General features: G+C 34.9%; 2 protein-coding genes across 4 annotated transcripts; both read right to left on the reverse strand.

Annotated features, from left to right (window-relative positions):
* Nucleotides 1-352: 352 nt before the first annotated feature.
* LOC107750661 (histidine N-acetyltransferase-like) lies at nucleotides 353-5,398 on the reverse strand. 3 transcript variants are annotated; one of them, XM_016566155.1, is made up of 4 exons: nucleotides 5,000-5,398; nucleotides 4,236-4,452; nucleotides 2,260-2,484; nucleotides 353-1,293 (listed from the first exon to the last, which is right to left on the reverse strand). In XM_016566155.1, the coding sequence occupies exons 1-4, from the start codon at nucleotides 5,023-5,025 to the stop codon at nucleotides 724-726; spliced, it is 1,038 nt and encodes a 345-aa protein (XP_016421641.1). In that variant the 5' UTR covers nucleotides 5,026-5,398; the 3' UTR covers nucleotides 353-723. The 3 variants fall into 3 exon arrangements, with proteins under 3 accessions (XP_016421641.1, XP_016421644.1, XP_016421642.1); XM_016566158.1 differs by lacking the exon at nucleotides 4,236-4,452; XM_016566156.1 differs by lacking the exon at nucleotides 5,000-5,398 and having other exon boundaries at nucleotides 4,236-4,482.
* Nucleotides 5,399-5,908: 510 nt separating this feature from the next.
* On the reverse strand, nucleotides 5,909-9,548 carry LOC107750662 (uncharacterized). The gene is made up of 5 exons (XM_016566159.1): nucleotides 8,607-9,548; nucleotides 7,242-7,607; nucleotides 7,026-7,158; nucleotides 6,816-6,864; nucleotides 5,909-6,334 (listed from the first exon to the last, which is right to left on the reverse strand). The coding sequence occupies exons 1-5, from the start codon at nucleotides 8,656-8,658 to the stop codon at nucleotides 6,053-6,055; spliced, it is 882 nt and encodes a 293-aa protein (XP_016421645.1). The 5' UTR covers nucleotides 8,659-9,548; the 3' UTR covers nucleotides 5,909-6,052.
* Between the last annotated feature and the right edge of the window lie 9,159 nt (nucleotides 9,549-18,707).

Genomic DNA, 18,707 nt, shown 5'->3' on the forward strand with positions numbered 1-18,707 from the left:
TTGTGCGCTTTCCCATCATGAAAGGCAATTACAAAACACCCTAGTGGAAAAAGAGGCTGATTTTCCAGTGTTACCAGTTGCCTAACAGCTGTAATGTACCGTACATACAGTAAGTGGCTTAGGCTGTTAGATACAAAATTACATTATTAATGGATAAACAGATCATAGATAGATAGATGCTTGACTTAAAATTAAGTTTAGCTAATTTAAGTTTTGTTAAATTTAGTTGAGTTGGATATTTAAGTTATCTCAACAAATTTTATGTTGTTGTAACTAATTGCAGCAGCATTTTTTACAGTGCACTTTTCTACTAATATATTAAGCAACACAAGTTTTCAGCATTGATAAAAAAGCCATCCTTTTAATTGATTATATTACACATTAAATGCTTAAAACAATCAGTTTGAAGTACTTTTCATCTCAAACTTTCAATTCATAAATCATCCTGTACTCATGAGGCACGAGTACATGCTTCATGTTTCTGACATCAGCATCTGTTTAAGTAATGAGTTCACCGAGTTTGTTTCACTGTGCCTTGTTTCACTCAGGCACAATATAGTTGTACAATATCTTAAACCGATTTAATTTGTTGAACAAATAGTTTGTTTAAACAAAGCTGACAACTCCCATTATGGCTAATACAACATCAATCACCAAAAAATTAAACAAGTCTTTCTTTATCGCCAGCATCTTTTTTCTTCTCTCCATCCTCTTTAGATATCATTATGGCTCTCTTTCCAAAAACAGCTGCTCCCAGTAATCCCGGAACTGCTTCACTGTCTCATGGCCCTCACAAAACTGCTTTAAATCTTCCCATAGAGTCTGATGCATATAAATATGAACCAAAACCAAGCCTTGAATCTCACTTCTCACGCTGTTCAGGTGAGCTGTTAGTGCCTTCTTTGCTAAAGAAGTGTCCGTCCCGTACAGGTCGATATTAAAGCGTAGAGACCCCCCGTTAAAGGGAATAGGATAGGGAGGTGTGTGGAAGCTCATGAACAGGGGTTTCCCACCGGAACCATCTACAAACCACGTCAAGTTTCGCCTTGCCAAGATGTGAAGGTTACTCTCCATGAGCTTCAAGGGCTGCCAATCCTGGATGATGGCACCGCCTGGAAGCTGAAGTCTAGAAGACAAGTCTGAATCCAAGAGAAGGGTCTTAAGAGCATCCAAGTCCTTTACTGGCACTAAAGGACTGCTACTGTTAGACTCATCAGACACAAGCAGTTTTTCCTTCAGACCTGAGACAAAGCTATCAAAACCTTCAGAATCCCCCCATAGGGAGAGAATGGCCTGGTTTATAAAGACACAAAGAGAAAACAGATAAAAAAATAAATAAATTACTGTTAATTTTAGTGCTATTACTATTCATAGCTTTCATGTGATGTCACACCCTTATAGGAAAGCCCACCTGAAGGGCAAAACAAGGCTTTCCTCCACTGACCGCCAAGTATGCAGTAAATATAACAAAGTAAGATACTGATATTATAGGCCAAATTCAGTATATTGATTATGCATACTTTGTACAGGCAAGTGGATGAACCCTATATAAAGTATGCATCATCAATAAGATGTGTACTGAATTAGATCGTTTAATATCATTATTTTAATACATTAAGGCACTTTAAGTGTTTTTCACATTAAACATTTTATAATGTCACGCTGTTTTTAATGATTGAAATATTGCGGCAGCTGCTTTATGTGGATTGCAAATGGCCAAAACTTGCATTTTGTTCACATGTCCTCATTTTATTCTTTTGAGAGGTGATCTAAATATTTGTAGATTGGAAGGAAAGATATGGAAAATTGACATGCTTGTGCTGCAGTTCTTTGGATGTTTTGCCCTCCAGGTCTTCGAACCGGCCAGGTGACTGAAAACTATGAATTAGTGGTATGGATCAAAAGGTAGTGAGAGGAAGTGAAGAAAAAAAGAATAATTCATTTAAAACAACTATCAAAAATAATAAAGAGAGATACAAAATGCAGATTACAAAGTATTTTGATTAGCAAACATTTTTTTAAATGAATAACTTACTTTTGCAGCTGATTTAGAACATATTAAAAGAAAGATGTGATAAAGGTATGATGCTACAACACGTTTTCCATTTAAGTATTTAATAATTTGCATTTGTTAATAAATTAGGTATCATAAACTATTTATTTAGTCTAGTGTTAATTTATAAGTACACTATTGTTAATTGTTTATTAATTTTTGTTCATGATACATTAAATAAAATCACTTTTCCAGTTTTAACTCACCCGTCTGGCCAGAAGCGTGAACTTGCTCAGTTTTTCAGGCCCTGGGTCATCTCCTCTGGTGAGGCGCTTGGTCTTCGCATTAGGGTAGACCCTCTTTATGTAGCCATCAACAAATCTCTGGATCACTCCAGCCAGACCACAACCCCTTTCGTTTGGACACACTCTTAATCCCTCAACTATTACAGTTTCACCTCCATCAACCAGCAGGCCTGACTCCAGAGCCACCTAAAGGCACACAGGAATAATTATCGCAAAGGTTGAAATAACTGGGAAAAAACTGGTAAAGTACCAGTGTGATTATGATAGCGATCATAAAATAATAGGACAACAAATACCAGTTTGCAAAATCAAGCAGCATAACACTGTTTTTCGTACTGGAAGCTGCAGGAGTAACTAAAAACATTACCTCATGTTTCAAATCATGAGGAATCGATTTTCCTTCATCTTTGAGATTAAAAATATTAATATACTATTTATAAAGTACTGTTAGTTAACAATAAGAGTAAAAGTGGTCTGCTTTTCTTAATATTCAACATGCTAATTACAAAAACATGCTCCTAGTAGCTTAAAGGGTTAGTTCACCCCAAAATGAACATTCTGTCATTAATTACTCACCCTCATGTCGTTTCAAACCCATAAGATCTTCGTTCATCTTCAGAACACAAATTAAGATATTTTTGATGAATTTGGAGAGCTCTCTGACCCTCCCATAGACAGCAACGCAATTGTAATATTCCCAGGTCCAGAAACGTAGTAAGGACATCGGTAAAACAGTCCATGTGACATCAGTGGCTTAACTTCCATTTTGCGAAGCTTCGAGAATACTTTTTGTGCGCAAAGAAAAAAAAAGACTTTATTCAACCATTCTTCTCCCCCGAGTTACCGTCTTCTGCCATTTTAGAGAGTATCACAATGCATACGCACGCTTTCCCCTAAGCGTAAACAACGCTGATTACGTTCATGCACGCGTTTTCCCCTGCGAATGTAAACAACGCTGATTACGTCGAATATGTTCTTGGATACTCTCCAAAATGGCAGAAGACGTAACTCGGTGGAGAAGAATTGTTGAATAAATTATGTTATTTTTGTTTTCTTTGCGCACAAAAAAGAATTCTCGTAGCTTTGCAAAACTGAAGTTGAGCCACTGATGTCACATGGACTGTTTTACCGATGTCCTTACTACGTTTCTGGACCTGGGAATATTACAGTTGCGTTGCTGTCTATGCAGGGTCTGAGAGTTCTCACATTTCATCAAAAATATCTTAATTTGTGTTCCGAAGATGAACGAAGATCTTACGGGTTTGAAACGACATGAGGGTGAGTAATTACTGACAGAATGTTCATTTTGGGTGAACTATCCCTTTAATGGAGCTTTAGGGCAGTCGGTAGAGGTTCAGTAGTGTGTAACAGTACAATATAATACTAGTGAAATGATAGAATCAAACAATTACAATGGTGCTGCTGGCCTTATCTGACCACCCTAGACTAAGTATATGAAGAGCAAAACTGTCCAGTGTTATAAATGTCAGATACTGCATTCAAGTATATGGGTCATGAGTCAATCAATTATGTGCACAGCAGAGAACACACACATTGATGTGGTTCATTTAAGCCACAAGTTAAAATGTTGTCTTTCTGAGAACTGCAAGCATGGCATTTCTCGATAGACACATCATGACTTATTTTACCCATTAACTTTTTCTTATCATAACAGTTAGTGATTTGAATAGTCCATTAATTATAAAACATGTATATGTTAAATGTTAATGTAATTTTTTGGACATCCTATTTTGAGTTTATAACATAATATATGTTTATGATAAAGTGTGTGTCTACTTGCTAAAATCAAGATAGAACTGAAAAATAAATGCAACAATCGTGCAATTTAAAAATGACAATTAATATTTCTTTACAGCTTTTGGCTGAGGTTAAAACTAAAATCAGAAAACAAACCTTTTTCCTTTTGTATCTCTTACCAGCTTCCTATCTCTCCGTGCTATAATAACCACTCTCCCTGGCTCAGTAATCCAGGAGTGATAGCGATGTGGAAGGTAGTCATTGCCACCATATATGTCTTGTGATATGGCCATCACGTCATCGTAATCCTCTGGTCTGGCCAGACAGAAGGTCAGTCCATCACTTTCACCCACACAATGTGAATCCATTGATAATTCTGCACAGGTTAACTGGATTCTAAAACACAGATATGTGTGTGTGTGTGTGTGTGTGTGTGTGTGTAGTTCCAGTAACAAATAAAAACAGATTAAAACAACAACATTATATTATATTAAAAATATAAAATACATAATATTATATTAAAAGTTAAAAACCATCATTTTATCGAATGAAACGATTAGCCTAAATATTTCAAACCAAACCAGATGCAATCTACTTAGCCTATGTAGTAACAATTTATGAGACCATTTAATGCTATTACTGTGGATAACATTAAGCAAAAACTTAATATAATTCTAGTCTGGATGACAGTCTACTACAAAGAAGAAGCTATTTGGTCTTGCTATGATCATGTGGTCTGGTCACATTAACCACTTAAAGGACTGTTAAAATTCAACTACAACCATACGTCCTACTTTTAAAAACACGTCATAAGCATGGCTAAAATAAGTTTACAAGCGACGTTAGCCTCAAATATCTTTATAAACTAAAAACGGTGCAGAAGATTTCTACTTCAGTAATGTGGTGTTTTGATAGGAAATGTGTTTCAGTCTGCAGGACTTACCGCGTGGCGTACGTATCGACAGTCATGTGTTTTTGACATTGTGTTCCAGACAACCACAATCAGGATGTGACAAGTTTCCCCTCGGCCGAACATGGACTTCAAACTCTTGCAGGCTTGTAAAACTGTTTAAAATGTCCAGCCTTTACACAGTCTGGACATCGTTCTTTTGGATAGCTAACAAGTAAAGCAGCATGTCATCTTTAACAGTATGTCAATAATTATCCAAACATAAGAGTGAATTTGGATATAGTGGGCACAAAGATCTCTGATACGTTTCGAGAATATTCAAAATTCATTTAAGAGATAAACACATTAGCCTTGTCGAGATACGAAATGAAGCCATTTCCTAGTTTTTCTTTTCAATAACAGTATCGTAGCCCCACCAAGCGGGTAGAAGGCGACATTGCAGTTTTGTTTAATAGGCCTCGATTTAAAAAACAAAACAAAAACGTCTAAAAAAGTTTATGCTCACAGGTTAAAATGTTATGGAAACCTACAATCGCAAGCAGGAAGTATAAACCAGAACAAGAGCTAGATAACGGAAGCTACGGAAATGCTAAGATTTACAAAAAGAAAAAGAATAATTTTGTTTAGTGTTTTTTTCTCTCTATCTCTCTTTCTCTTTGGATAGTGAAACTATTCAAATAAAAGTTATACCATGCGTAAAAATGCATGGTATTAAATATTAAAGTTAATTATCCTTTTATTTCAGCAAAATTTTACACAACTTTTCAACAAAACAATAATAAATGAATTAACATGCAGCATAGCTATTATTCAAAATTATTTTCAATTTGGCCTTGAAAGACTTGACTCATGACAAAAGACTTGAGATTTGCATGTCTGTTTGATTCTCACATAAAAGTTTATTCAGTGTTAGAAACATTTATTTATTTTAAACTGAAAACAAAATATTAATTAATTTCTTTTCATATTAATTTAAAATATTAATTCATTCTTTTCTTTATATAATGCATTGCAATCTGCTTTAAGCTATTTTATATTACCCAAATATGACAAGGTTCCTCTCAATCACACTGGAAAGACTGGAAACTAAAAACTACTGAAATGTTGTTCTGTAGTTTCTGTTGTTTCTGGCCTCAAGGGGCTGCCCTCCACATTTCTTTGCGGTAAGGGACTCTGTCCTAACAGGTGATAAACGTGTCCTTGATCAGTCATGGTACCTTGTGTCCATGGTTTGGGTTGGCCTTGGTAAGACTTCCACAGCCGGCCATAGAAAAGGTCTTTTTTGATCTTGGCATAAAGTTTTGAGGGGTCAAAGCCATTCGCAGAACTTTGAGAAGCTGGTGCATCAACTGATTCTTCAGCAAATGTCTAAAATGAGAGATTTACTGTTTAGAATTGTTTTATTATTGTTATTAAAATGTGTTAAAACAATATATATATATATATATATATATAGCTATTGTATAAATCATGTTGCCACAAACAAGGGTCATGAGAATTGGCAGCGCTCAAACTTTAACCACAACCACGCACGTTCTTAAGAAAATAACAGGAAACTGATACCTTAAATGCAATCACTGACTATAATAAAGTGCATTTGAGACTGAAAGGAAATGGCCCAGTTAAAAATTCACTATAATGCAGTTCTCACACTTTTACTCTGCAGTATACCTTTTCAACTGTAACTGGTGTTGATGTTTTTGTGAATAGTCACATTTAGCATTTATAATGGTAGAATATTAACCACACTCATCTTAATGACAGAAAATTTAACTCATTTAAGTTATTCATTAGATTTTTTAAAAAGTGTATCATTTATTTAAATTTCTTCTTTATCGTTATGTCTTACCTCAGCCGGTGAGTCTGGCAAGTATGTTCGTATTTTAAAGGACTTCCTCCTGCAAGGTCAAATTTCCCATGATTTTTCTCTTGGATTTTGTAAATACGTTTTAAAGTGTTTAATATACAGGTTTTGCTTTGTTTTGGTCTTAAATATATAAGTATAGAAATATTAGTCTTTTATTGTTTTGTGTAAATATTTGTAAGATGTGACCTCTACCTTCTACAGCTGTTTTTTCTGCATAAATAGAAAAGGATGGTGAGGATAAAAAGGGAGAGAATAGTTCCAATGATCATTGCACCCAAATGTCCAAATAATCCCAGCCTTGGTTCTGGTTCCACATATGTAAAATCTATAATAAAAAAAATCACACAAAAAATCAAGAGTCCCAAAGGAATGGCAAGGTATGTATAGGACTACATGTGTACACTTTACCTTTGATCATAGACGTGTTCATTCTGACATCTTTCTTACTGATATCAGTGCACTGCTCAAGTTTCCCCGAAGGAAATGTTATGAACGCACAACAGATTAGCACGCTCTCATTTAATGCTACTTTAATGAGAAGGGATGATGATGGATGAGGAGATTTTTTGTTCTTGATCTTTACTTTAGTCTCATATTCTTGCATTATGTAAACTCCAAAATGTGGGTGATACGTGCCCAGTTTCGTGCGATTCGGGCCTCTTAGCATCTCCCAGTTGATTTGTGTCATGTTTTCGTCCCCTGAGAGGACACAGGTAATGGTCTGGCCATCTCCATCTCGACTGTGACTAATAGATACACCACTGTTTGATTTGCCTGTTAAAGAACACAAATGAAAACACACTGACAGAGATATTACATGGATCACTGAGACAAAATACTAAAAATACTGAATTATGAATGCTTAGTAAAGTTCGTTTAGTGTTGTTACTGATGAAGAAAAGCTATCACCAGTAAATCTTTATGATTATAAACTTGTTATTTACTAAAAACAATATTGCATTACCTTCTTTAAACATCTGATGCTATTATGGAAGCTTTTGTTTTAAATTTAGTTTCAGAAGTGGTTTCTGCAATTTATATACTGCCCTCAAAAATGCTTTAGAGAGAGCAGCTAATGACGCATGTTGAAACTACAATACAAGCTGTGTTTAGAAGTCTCAAAATGCTACTACATGTAATAAACATTTACAAAGAAACAGCAAGTAATTGAATTGGAACTGAATTAGAAAATAAATAGCATTTTCTTGTCAAATATACTACAATAATCTTACACCTTTTAGAAAAATCCAAGTTGTTTTGTACAGTGTGTTTAAATGTATTAATTTTTCTGTGCAAATCAATTGTCAAATCAGAATAAATCAATTTGAATTCTAAAAGTGAATCACAGGACAAAAATGAAATATGCTATAAAAGCAACCCATTAATGAAAATTTATAATACTATATAATATGATAATACTAAGGTACAATAGTAAGTAATATGATTGATATTGATGATATTGTTTATGTAAGATGTTATCAGTGAAAGTGCAGTTAGTAAGAAAGCAGTCAGCAGTGCGTGTGAAGGCCTTGGCTTATGCTTGTGTGAGCATATGCATGGTATCAGTATCAAGATATATGATGTCTTGATTTACCATAGAATAATTTTTGTCATTCCATGGCTTTAACCGTTCTTTTTCTGAATGCATAAAATAAATTTAGCATCGTCTACTCAAACTAATAACCACAGACTTTTTTGGTTGTCCATACGCTTTTTTAAATACATACATATGAGCATGTTTTTTTTTAGTTAATTCACACAATATGCACTTACCTGATTCCAGGAAGGCAAGGATGAGAAGAGCGCAAAAAAAGTTGCTGCTCATGGTTGTCGAGCTAAACCAACATAGGCTTTCTCTTCCGCCTGTTTCCTGCTTTGTCTGTTGTTGTTGTTTTTTTTTTATTGTGTTGTTATACTGACTTCACACTAGACCTCTCTCCCTGTCAGTCTTACCATCAGCTAATCTGAATGAGCCTTTACTTCATCTTCTTTCTTTTTTTTCTTTTACTTTTACTGCCAACTCAGTCAGATCTTTGATGTCTCTAAGAAGGAAATGATGCTTGAACGTGGGAGTTTCCACCAAGCATATCTTTCTACCCAGAAAATGGCTGTCACCTCAAGTTTAACAGTATAAAGCAAGTAGTGTATTATATGATATTTAAAAATGAATATGCAAAAACTGTAAGCAAAGTCATGCTCACCACATAAGCTTAAAAACACACTAGAACAAGGGAAAAAAATATAACAGGTGGTAACTTTTACGTTTTGAGGAAATGGAATAATTTAATGGAAACTGCAAGGGCTGGCCAAATCAATGGAAAGATCCATCAAATATGTTAATGGAAAATACATCGCCTTTTATTCTGAGAGGAACTTTAAATCTTAATGTAATGATACCTTGATTGAACTGTAAGTGATATATTGCTGAGCCAGGAGATTAAACAATTTTACTACAAGGTGACAACTGAGACGACCAGACATGCACACACATAACTTCAAGCTAGGGCTGTGTTGACATTCTAGAGCAGTGCTTGCTTATTTTGTCTTACGCTCCCCACAGCCCCATTTGTAAGACTGCCAGTAAGACCCATTAACACCAAACCTTTAAGAGGTTCCTTGTAATGTTTATCATTTGCGCTTGTGCTTGTAAAATTACCAACACTGATAAAAATTATTCTAATACTACGGAAAAACAAATGTAATTTCTACATTAAATAATTTAGTTCAGGCAAGAATTTAAAAAAAGAGTAAATTCTATATCAGTACTCAATTCAAGCTTGTAGAAATTAAAGTTTGAACTCATAAGTATATTTTACTTGGAATTGTTTGTTATGTTTACATGGATTCTTTGAGTAAATATCAAAGTTATGATACTGGTGGTCCCATGATGGGGCATGAATAATTAATAAGGTTGAATTTTTCACTGTTATTGAGTTGTATTTACACTGCTTTATGGTTGCTTTTGTTGTTAGGTTTAGTAACTTGCTGTTTTGTGACATTAATTTTCTACTCAAAATGACCCATTTATACTCAAACATCCACTGATGTTAGCGTCATTGTATGTGTACCAAGTATTGAGGTCTCTGTGTTCATTTGGAAGTTAACTTTTGTGTAGACGTATTATCTTAGAAAGTGTAATTAGCTGTCTACTGCCTTGTTAACTTAAATGTTTCTAAGTGAACCATGTGCTTTAATAGTATGGCTTTTTTCAGTGCTATGTTGTTGGAGTGAAGTTCACCAATAATGATTGAGTAAAATGTACTAGAGTATTGTAGAGTAAACTTCAAATGGTTGAGTAGAAATTACTCCTCTAACTCTAACTGTTATTTACTGTACTTATTTTCTTTAATTTTACATAAATTAGTTAAGTAGGTTTGTCTCAATTCTATACTTAAATTGACTTTAAAAAATGTGTAAAACTTGCTAAATAAAAATTAAGTACATTTTACTCTTTTTCGGTGTAATTTGATGTTCCTGTTCAAAAATAACTGGCCTTTTAAAATTTGTAAATCTCTCAATTCTCATTATGCAATAATCATTTTGTCAACTTGTTTTCTTTCAGTTTTAACACAGGTTTTGTATTTATTTTTGAAAATGGTTGATTGTAGGTGAAAGACTGACTCACTGTGATTTAATTTCCTTTCAAGACACGTTGCTGTAACTAATTACCACCTGAAATTACCACCTGAAAAAGAAAATGTTAAAGGAAATGAGAAAAAGTAGGTATAAGGAAATGACTGGATTAGACGTTAAAACTGTACAACAATTTTATTTTGTAGCAATAACACTGAAAAATGTTGCATGTATCTGTTAAATGCAACATCAAAAAATTTTCTTTTTTTTTTTTAGATGAAGACTGGATTGCATTTTAGGAGCCATTCAAATATTTCCTGTGAGTCTTGTTTGCTTAGAAATTAGTAACTAACTAGGGGTCAACTATGCAACTATATCTATATTTCCCCATTTATTTAAAAGTTATCAATATGTAAATTGAGCTCATACGACAATGTAGACCATGCACAATTTCTAGCAAGAAAAGCAGTCCTCTTAGCAGGTCATTTAGTGAGCGTGTAGGTCACTCTGTCCTCTTGCTATACAGCCACCGTCCCTTCTCTCCTATAAATGGCCTTGGTCCTAATTTACACTCAGTCCACACCATGTGCTCTGTTGCTTGCTTTCTCTCTCTCTCTTCTGCTTTCTTACACAGACACACATATGCATTTACACACAAACCTCTGCCCTGTTCTGACCCTCAACAAATCCATTTGAGTTATTTATGAACCATTAACATCTGCTCCTCTTAAAGACTATTCAAAGCCTTTGGAAAAAATCTTTGGAACCCGATTGTCTATATACCATAGGAAGATTTGAACGAAGAACCTAGGATGGGTGCATACGTTTACTCAGGCACATTCGTTTTGGTCACTCTGATATTGTTGTCATGTCTATTCACAATGCTTTTAAGATTCTATGTGATTATGATTCATCTGATCAAGATTTTATTGTATTTTGTTGTAGTGTGCTTAAAATAACATCCAGAATTAACATAGTCGATGTCCCCCTGTAGCTTTGTGCTTTGTTCTTAAATCCTGTCTGCTTGATTATTTTCCTTTCTATTTTTATTAGACACGTGCGTCCTTTTTCTGTATCCTCTGCTTCTTCCTCTGACCCATTTTCTCTCCTACCGTCTCTCTCTCTTTCTCCACCCCTCCCCCATTCCCATCTGTCAGATGGACAGGTGTACATGCAGAGGTTTGAGCATAGTGTGTGGCATGTGATCCTATACTAACACAGTTTATTGCGGATATGTTGCTGTAAATATAATTTATGCAATGCATAACTGACCATTTACTCCCACACAGATGTAGATACATTACTTCTGCTTTAATTGATAGGTTTCGACAAACATTCTAACCACTGTCAGCATAATGTGGAATTGAAAACATCCATGCACTGCATTGGACTGCATTGTAAGACATTTGCTGACTCCTTTTTACCTGCAGTTAAATATAAATTTACTCCAAATACTGTTGGCTCTTATCTAATTTTATAATATCTAACACATATACACATACAAAAAATACAAATACATACAAAAACGTGTACATATGTGTGTGTGTGTATACATGTATTCTACTTCATATATATATATATATATATATATTTATATGAAGTAGAAAGACTGATATAGTTTATATACACACACACACACAATATACTATTTCAGTCTTTCTACTTTGTGTGTGTGTGTGTATTTACACTTGTTTATATTCATTCGCAAAGGAAGTGTTGCATAAAGCATCCATGTAACACCATATCCATCACCCTACTTTTCTATGTTCTGTGGCTCTGGAACACAATAGCATGTGTTTTGTATGTACACTGAGGAGAAAGATGAAGCCAGCTTATGTGCACAATCCAGTTTCCCCCACCTCTTCTCCTTTAACCCAGTCTTACTTCAATATCCATATGGGGTCTTACACCCTGAACCCCCACCCCCACTTCAACACACATAGACTGACCTCAGCCCCCATCTACACTGCATTTTATTACACTGCGATACACTGTGCTTCCCATCCCCCTCCGTAGCTCTGCATAGCAAGAAATAAAGTTTGGGTAAATTCCACTCGGATGTTGTCTCTAGGCCATTGCCATTATATAATTCACAAAGGACCTTGTCATGAATTGATTTCATTCATTCATTCCCTTTTTTTTTTTTTTTTTTTTTTTTTTTTTGCAGGATTCAACTTCCTCGCCCTTTTTTTCCTTTTTTTTTAGATGGGCACACTCAGAAAGCAAGTCAAATATATGTTCTCTTTTCTCTTCATCATAAAATTACAGACAATAATCAAGGTGCTTAAGTAAACACACACACATAGGCATGCCTCCTTTCAACCAATTATAATCCAGTGTTTCTGATTATTCTCTGGCACCTTAAATGTCACTCTTCCAAAAGCAACCACGTAAGACCAAAAATATCAGGAATTAATTGATTGAGTTGTGATGTCAGAATTCTAGACTCATTTTATTTAATCTCACCTTGATTTACTTAACTGTATTAGAGTGCAATGCATTTCTGAAATGTTCATTGTAATCCAAGAACAGGTGGCATGGGTTTAATTCTTCAAACCTATCTTTAGCAGCTGTCCATCTCTCATTTTCTGTTTAAAGTAGGCTTCCACCATTTTTACCAAACATTTGAGACATTCCCATTGTCCTCTATGTGTTTATTAAGAAATGCTCATCTATAAGACACCGTATTGTTCTTGTGCAGCAGTAGTAGAATGCTAGTGGTCAGTAATGTGAGGCTGCAGAGACAGCTGCTTCTCATGTCAGCATAGTTCAGCGAAGCGTCTCACGTTCTCCATTTGTCATTCCCTGATACACTGACTTTCATGGGACTGCATTTGATTCACTTATCTTATGCTATAATGCTCTTCTCTTTAGCTGCATGTTTGTTGCTTACCAAGCCAAAATGTTTTACATGATGTGCTGGCAGTGCTTGGGTTCTCTATAATATAATGGTGCAATAGTTTTTATGGATAATAGTGGGCCCAAGGACACAATCTTATATTTTGGAATGGTTAATATACTGTCACCGTGCAGCACAGGGTTCAATAGTCCCATCAACAAAATCCTTATGGAACAAAACCAATCATGCTTAAACAACAAACCTGATTAGTAGCCTCTACCAAGCATCCTGAGTTAAAGCAATTAGTAGGCAAAGTTTTATTAAACCTGCAGTTGTAAGGATTTTCTTCTTGGTGACTAAGGCCTAGCTTGGCAAGCACTGTGTATTTGTCAGCTGCTTGTCCTGGTATTTGTCTGTAACGTGATTGGTGTAATGTGTAGGTCATTTTGAAAGCATCTGCTGAGCTTTCTGATAATACACATTGTGATGCATATTTAAAAAACTAATGTATGGATCTCACTTTTTCAGAATAACATTCACTTCCTTTTTTCTTAACACTTTGAATTCATTCTATGCCTTGTTTGTTTAAAGGTTGTTTTAGTTTTTTCTTTTTTTTTCTTTCTTTTTTTTTTCTTTTTTCTTTGCTTGTTTGTTTATTGCTAATTGCAGTACAATATACAGTTAGGTAAACACACACACAAATATCTCTAACACTAAGTTTTGATTAACAGTTTGGAAAATAAAACAGTTATTCTAATACATCAATTGAAAACATCACTTAGCGCATAACATCTAAACTATGCTATTTAAGATACATTTTGTTCATTCTGATACTGCATTGCAACTAAAGCAAGTGGCTAAAACCTCACCAGTCCTTTTACAAATTCATTTGATCAACAAAGTGTTAGCCACAGGTCTTCATATAAAGCTGTTTGTTATCTGCCACATTTTCAATCTTGCAAATGTATTACCGCATTACATCAGTCGCCATTAAAGATAGAGCTCATTACGCTTACGGTGTTACAATGGTAATGACAAACACTCTGACAACATAAACACTAGTTGAAATGTTAAATGATTATGCACAAGGTAAAGTAATACAAAAACACAACAAAAGGTTGACATTAACCTCAAAAAGACTGCAGTGACTCTTGTTTGTTTTCCATCACATATTGCAGTCATAAAAAAAACGAAAATTCTCCAAAAATTCCAAGGATCTCAATGAAAGATATACAGAATTTCAACATTTTGGATCTTGTCAAAGACTGTCTTGAACCTATGGTTTTGGGCTTTTTTGTAAATGGCAGAAAGTAAACATGACAGTTGTGTTTTCATGGGGTTCATCTGGATTTCTACTGCATTCAGAATGTGATATTTGGGATACTATACGTAGAATTTCTCGTCACACTTGACAGCAGAGACCAAGCTCTGAATTTAGATTTTATCTAGATTTTTACATAAAGTATTTACATATTGTTTAATGTTACAGAAAAACAAACATTTACATGCAGTAAACCTGTCCTATACATATTAAACATACACATGTCATTGTAATTGAATGTAACAAAATGCAAAAGAGCATGTGCACATGGACTAGTTTCATAGCCAGTGGCATATCCATTACTTAAATAAGAAAAGGTTATTTCATACCATATGCCTAGTCACACTTTAAACTGCTCTGGATCATCCTGGATGATCATTCTGGTTCATCCAACCATTTACAATGTCCTACTAACATTCATTGGTATATTTAACATTTAGTATAGGCAAATTTAAACTTAAATTGAATGAATTAAATTCAAAGAATTGGGAATGAAATTAATTTTTGCAAATAATTTCTGACATAGAGTTTACCAGCCAGGATTTGTACTCAATTTAAAAAAAAAAAAAAGAAAAGAAAGAAAAAAGTACAAACTACAAAAAAATAAAATAAGCAATACTAGCAAATTACAGTTTTTAGTTAAACCACTGTCTACACATAATGACCGCTGCTGTAATGTTGATTTTAAGAAGTGACAGTTTCTAGTTTTGGAAACATTTCTAAATATATATTGTATATTAAAATATTCAAGCTGAGTTATTTGTTAAATATACAAAGAAATAGGTATATAGGGATGCACACAATTACAACAAAATACTGCAAGCAAAAAGAGAGAAAAAAAAAGATCAGTGATTAGATTTTTTTTTAATCCTTTCATACAATTAACGAAGTATAGCCTATAGCATCTAAAAATGTATATCATGGCTAAAAAAAGAAAAGAAAAGAAAAAAAGGTTTACCCTTAGCATTTTTACATACCCTGTCTAGACTTTTTAATAGTTTAATCATTAATTAATTTGTCAATTATCACCAATTCCAGTTTGACAGGTTCTAAATGTCAATATATTAGTACAAGGTCTTTGTGCTCAGTGTAAATCTAGTCACATGCTCATTGTAAAGCCCTTCCCCACCCACTCACACAACATGCACATTTCAAAAACCTCTCATGGATTATAAGGTTTTTTTAAAATTACTGTATTTAAAATAGTTCTGCATCTCTCACAATCTCTGAAAAAAGGAACAGACAAAGGTAACAAAATATTAAAATATTTTCCATTAGTTGTCACATCACTGCTTGAGAATAAGCAGTCAAATTGGGTAATAACAAAAAAAATCTAAAAAAAAACAAAAACGAAAACAATTTATCATTTAATCAAAATGCCTTTATAGCATTGAAACTGTATTCACCCTCTTGATTGACAGTTGGCCATGAGTTCTTTTTTTAAATCTCATTTACAAGCATTAGTTTCCCATCATAGGAGATTTTCAAATATTCTGCACAAACACACAAAACATGACACCCAGTTTGTATCTAGGGCTAATGGGAAGACTCGAGTGAAAACAAACTCAACAGCCACTGCTGCATCAAGAGAATGGATGACATGGACATTCAAACCACCACCTTCTTGAGGTCTGTAAAAATCATGGTCCCTGCTTTGCTGATAGTGGTAAATAAATATGTCCATCAGCGGTTTCAGACAGGTACAGTGAGGCTTATTCAGACAATGGTCATTAAGTAGGAGCTTTATTAACGTCTATAAAGTCAGGAGCACACCAATAAAAATATCCTTGAATTTAAAAGCGTTACGCAGACAGGCCCACGCTCCTATTCCGATTACAAAAAATATATAGCGCGATCCACTGAATGACCATGACTGTTACAGCAACCCACACTGATGTTTCATGAAGATCCCCACTGTGCTTTGGAATATCTACATATCTACAGTATAAAGTGCAGCACATCAGAACAGCTAGATGAATGGTTAATCCAATCGGAGTTGGATGATTCTGACATGGCGTGAGATAAAACACAATTCGCACTGGGATCTAGTTGCATTTTACCTCCAAATACGGCATTAGATTTGTAGATTGAATGTAACAAAATAGCTTAGTGCACCACAGGTGAAAATACCTGTGTGATTTAGCCATTTCAGAAGCATCTGTGTATAGACACAATATATGTTTTTTTTTCTATGGAAAACAACATAGGGAGAAGCAGAGTTGAAGCTCTGATAGTGCAAATCAGCAATTTAACTGATATCACCTGGATAAGGCTTTCAGTTAAGTTTTTTTAACGTTCGAATAGTGACTTGGAGTAAAGAAAACAAATCTCCCTGGTGGTTTTCCCCTCGTTCACAAAACATACAATACACAGCAGATTCTAATACACATAAAGCCCTTCATAAACATTACAAAGCAGTAAGGAAAATGGAAAAACTAAAGATGCCACCATGAAATAACGTAAAAATCAGGAATAGGTACAGAGCAGCGTGGCAAAGGACAAAGCTGGAACCCAGCCTTCTTATTTTAACCTCTCCTGCTCACTCTTTCCATGTGTCAAGCGGGGATCAGGTGGAAGGTAAAGGGAGTCTGGGATGAACCCTTGTTATACGCAAGATGACACTCTCGAGATCCAGTTTCACTTACTCAGAGACGAGCCCTGAAACTTTAACTGGCCCACAGTCACACAGGATAACAAGTGTCTGAGTATATATTTGCTTTCGTATTACTTAGCACTCGAGGTATTACTTTAGTGCCGAGTCTGATAGTACAGATATCCTGCTCTGGGCTGGTCTATCTCTGTTGTCCTCCTAAATAGTGGGTTGAGGCTAATTACCAATACAAGGCCTCTCTTACAAATACAGCGCTCCAAATAATTCCATGTCTAACTGTTGTCGTCTTTACAATACAAAATGAACATTTACTCATTTTTAGAGTGGTAACACGATCTGGATCACATGTCCTTTCCTCGCCACCTATTCCTAGCATAGCCCCGGCTTCATCTTTCATCTCCCTCTGCAACCTGTCTTATTTTTCCAAAAGCCACTTCATAATTGAAAGAAATGGGTTTAAAGTTCGCTCCTCGTGTGCCAGCGAAACAAGGGGCAACGTATCCTTTACATCACTCCACCATCAGGTGGTCACATGCCTCTAACCTTTTATAGTCTCGTGGACCTGGCACTAGGACCTGTGTAAAATATAGAGTTACAACCTCCTGCACAATTCACAAATACTCAGAAAGGCAATTAGATATCCAAAGTGCTAAAAGGCGGAGCTGAAAGATAGAAACAATAAATAAAAGCGATAAAGTCTTAAAAGATTACTGGATTACCAAATGTCACACAAAAGAAAGTAACAGCTAAATATAGAGGCTAGTGTACCTAGGGAACCTTCCACCTCTAAGGTAAACCGACATAATACATAACACTTAAATCTAAATGCACTGTGCTATGTACAACAGAAAACACATACCAAACACATTTTGGGTCTCTAATCCATCATGTCGAATTTTGACGAGTGCTTTAGAGGCAAATTAAAAATAGCATCTCTTGACTCTGACATCATTTGTAGCTTTTGTAGGCCTGTATTTCAATTGAGAAAATGTCATTTTCATGGGAAACTGAAGCATTAATGTTTCTTTTGTCTATTTTGAAACCGATTTCCTCTGAAAGCTTGTAGCAGACATGAAGGATTTCGAGATTTCAGCCATAAAAGAACTTGAACCAAGATTCCCTTTTCAAATCACCCCCCCCTTCCAAACAAACATATAGATTTATATATATGTACACCTATACAAATGCAATAAACTGTCACTGGAATTACAGTTAATAATCTGTAAAATGCCTTGACTTTCAGAATCAAAAAAGACTGCCTGTTTGCCATTTATAAATACTGACCGCAATACAAGTCCCACATGCAGCTGTCCAAATGAAGGAGGAGCGGAGGCCTCCTTTTCGTCAGTGGATGTTGAGAGTTCATACAAGGGCATAAAATAAATCCACCAAATGAAGTCAAACCAGACACATAATTAGTCAAAAGAATAAAGAAATTCTTGGCTTTAGTTTAGTGGATACAGATTTGGATTCAAATCTGTCTAACAAATTGTGGGTGGACTCTGTGAGTGCTTAAACTATGAGTTATAT

This window comes from Sinocyclocheilus rhinocerous, unplaced genomic scaffold (genome assembly GCF_001515625.1).
Source record: "Sinocyclocheilus rhinocerous isolate Xijiao unplaced genomic scaffold, SAMN03320098_v1.1 scaffold19, whole genome shotgun sequence".
NCBI classification, from domain to species: Eukaryota; Metazoa; Chordata; class Actinopteri; order Cypriniformes; family Cyprinidae; genus Sinocyclocheilus; species Sinocyclocheilus rhinocerous.

What these genes read in the sequence shown, in the direction of transcription:
- LOC107750661 (XM_016566155.1), bottom strand. Translation starts at nt 5,025, where the DNA reads ATGACTGTCGATACGTACGCCACGCG. An exon ending in GTCGATACGTACGCCACGCG is followed by an intron (nt 4,453 to 4,999) that starts GTAAGTCCTGCA and finishes TCTGTGTTTTAG; the next exon opens with AATCCAGTTAACCTGTGCAG. An exon ending in CACGGAGAGATAGGAAGCTG is followed by an intron (nt 2,485 to 4,235) that starts GTAAGAGATACA and finishes GTGTGCCTTTAG; the next exon opens with GTGGCTCTGGAGTCAGGCCT.
- LOC107750662 (XM_016566159.1), bottom strand. Translation starts at nt 8,658, where the DNA reads ATGAGCAGCAACTTTTTTTGCGCTCTTCTCATCCTTGCCTTCCTGGAA. An exon ending in CCTTGCCTTCCTGGAATCAG is followed by an intron (nt 7,608 to 8,606) that starts GTAAGTGCATAT and finishes GTTCTTTAACAG; the next exon opens with GCAAATCAAACAGTGGTGTA. An exon ending in GAACACGTCTATGATCAAAG is followed by an intron (nt 7,159 to 7,241) that starts GTAAAGTGTACA and finishes TTTTTATTATAG; the next exon opens with ATTTTACATATGTGGAACCA.